Source organism: Sinocyclocheilus rhinocerous, unplaced genomic scaffold, assembly GCF_001515625.1.
Source record: "Sinocyclocheilus rhinocerous isolate Xijiao unplaced genomic scaffold, SAMN03320098_v1.1 scaffold581, whole genome shotgun sequence".
Classification (NCBI taxonomy): Eukaryota; Metazoa; Chordata; class Actinopteri; order Cypriniformes; family Cyprinidae; genus Sinocyclocheilus; species Sinocyclocheilus rhinocerous.
The window spans coordinates 257,163-259,821 of NW_015624201.1; the positions used below are offsets into that span (position 1 = coordinate 257,163).

Here is a 2,659-nt window from a genome sequence, read left to right on the forward strand (position 1 = left end):
AGCTGAACTCTGCAGGGCTGCGGCTCTCCAGGACTGGAGTTCGCCACCCCTGCTATAGACAAACAGTGGGTAAAGGGCAGTGTATTTTTTGTGTGTGTTATATATTAATGTATCTCACTCCAGCCAGGCAACCAATGTTGGCAACCCTGATATATTATAATACAGCATTTTACTTAGCTAATTTTAGATTAAAGTTTTTTTCTTCTGTGTAAAAATAACTTTCCTGGGTATATATTTTTGTAATAAAACAATTCTGTTTCATAAACTTGGTACTAATAACAGCTTAACATTATTTACCTTTTCCTACCTTTGGGGTCTTTGCTATTATATTCTAATATCATTATACCTCAATTAGTTAGTTATAGATTAAGAGTTCTTGTTTTTATGTACAGAGGGCTTGCTGCTGTGTATAATAATTTATGTTGTTAAAATAACATTCTTTTCTGTAAATGCATTGTCTGCTGGTTTATTTAGCTACTTTTCAGTACACCACATTATATGCCACTTAGTACTGTAAGACTGAATGTTAAAGTGCAAATTAACACCTGACCACTCTTGTGGGTTTGGTACTGTTACAATTAAAAATCGCAGATGTAATGATTGATGTAAGCAACACAGCTAAAACAAATAAAACTGATAATGGGTGAGTTATTGACAATAATCAGTCGCATTGGCGACACCGAGGGGCCCCAAATAAAATTCTGCATAATCCTCTCGTGATTAGGCTACCTTAATTATTATGGCATGGCCTGAATGTAGAATTCAGATCATCCAACCCCAATCAAACACACCTGAACAAGCTAATCAAGGCATTCCAGATTACAAGAAAACTACAGCCAGGTGAGTTTGATCAGGGTTGGAATTTACCTGATGTCCTTGGATCTTTAAAACCCCATTTTACAGAGGTTGATATTGCAGCAACACATGTTCGTTTTAGTTTTGTGGGCTTCGCTGTCCGCTCCTCCTGACGCACCAGTTCAGCACATTTTCCAGCAGAGATCGTTGTGAGATCAAAGTGGGTAGGATGACAGCTCGAGTGTTTTTCTCGTTGATTGCTGTTTTATTGTGTCTGTTTGGATACTTGAGCATAACTCACGCTATTCAAAGACGAACCACAGGTGAGAAGATCTGTTGACTTCATTACACAGCCTGGAGAAATGCAGAAATAATTGACTCAGTGTTTGAAAGTAATTAACACAAGTTTAAGAATTAGGTTTTAAAACATTTGATTTTGAAGCAGACAAATATGTAAAATTTGTATTTAAGTTTGAGACACAGTGAAACCCCTGATTTACAAATGTTGAATTCGTACTCCCTGGCCTCCCCTAATGATCCTCTTGAATCCTCTAGTGAACGGTTTCTGTCCGGCGAGGCTGACGGTCGTGCCGTCCCGTCGAGGATGTTCTTCTGATAAAGACTGCCCTGGAGGACACAAATGCTGTCGATTTGACTGTGGGCCTGTTTGCGTGCTGCCTGTTTTCAATGAGTTTGTTAATAATGGATGCTAAGGGTCCAAAAAAAGAAGAACGCACACGCGAGTAACGCATTGAATTCAATGTAAGTTAAGCAGAGACTTTGCCTTTTGTTGTTCTCATCTAAAGTAGGTTTGAATTCATCCCTTAGGGTAGTTTTAAGTACAGCATGGCTTTACAAAATGGAGGATTAATGCTTGGAATATAATTCACTCTGTAGGTAAAACTTGCTACTCATGCTTTGAGTGTTTCGTGCTGTATATAGAAGTAGCATACTGTCTATATGCACAAACTAAAGCTGACTATCTGTGTCCACGCAATGAAGCCGGGTCAATGTCCCATACCGGAGTCGATTCCACTGTGTGCTGAAAGCTGTTTCCAGGATGGCCAGTGTCCTGCCACACAGAAATGTTGCCCAACCACCGGTGACTTTGCATGCAGTGAACCACGTGGTCAGGCAAGTTGTCAAGGAAATGGCCATGGTCAGGGAAGTGGCCAGGGCCAGGGAAGTGGTCACGCCAGGGTCAGGGAAGCGGCTATGGTCAGGGAAGCGGCCAGGGAAGCGGCTATGGTCATGGAAGTGGCTATGGTCATGGAAGCGGCCAGGGAAGTGGTCATGGTCAGGGAAGCGGTCAGGGAAATGGCTATGGTCAGGGAAGCAGCCAGGGAAGCGGCTATGGTCATGGAAGTGGCCAGGGAAGTGTTCATGGTCAGGGAAGCGGTCAAGGGAATGGTCAGGGATGTGGTCATTGAAATGGTCACAGTAGTTTTGCATAACGCTTACTGGAGATAATTTCAATTCAGTGCTTTATTCATATGGCATGTGTTCCCTGTTTGTTCAAACAGTTTAGAGATTTTATGTCCTTTCCAATGCAAGTTAAATATTAAAGGGGTGGTTCACTGGCTTTTTTTGAGGCTTGATTGTGTTTATGGGATGCAGTCTAACGTGTTAATGCGTGTGTTTTTTTTGTTGTTTTTTTTAACTAATTTTTCACATAATTTACCTTTTTATTCCACACCGCTCTGTCCCTTCTCTGAGAAACGGGCTGATCTTTCCCTGTTTTTATGAAGCCCCGCCCTCAGAAATAGGTAATGGGCTCTGATTGGTTAGCTAGCCCAGTGTAGCCCATTGTGTTTGGCTAAACCACCTCTAGTGCGCGTCTAAATGTCCCGCCCCTCACCTCAGC

At 41.9% G+C, this 2,659-nt stretch overlaps 1 protein-coding gene across 1 annotated transcript; it reads left to right on the plus strand.

Annotated features, from left to right (window-relative positions):
* The first annotated feature begins 1,009 nt into the window (after nt 1-1,009).
* LOC107738592 (uncharacterized) lies at nt 1,010-2,265 on the plus strand. The gene is made up of 4 exons (XM_016550363.1): nt 1,010-1,118; nt 1,351-1,482; nt 1,793-1,929; nt 1,960-2,265. The coding sequence occupies exons 1-4, from the start codon at nt 1,025-1,027 to the stop codon at nt 2,263-2,265; spliced, it is 669 nt and encodes a 222-aa protein (XP_016405849.1). The 5' UTR covers nt 1,010-1,024.
* The last annotated feature ends 394 nt before the right edge of the window (nt 2,266-2,659 follow it).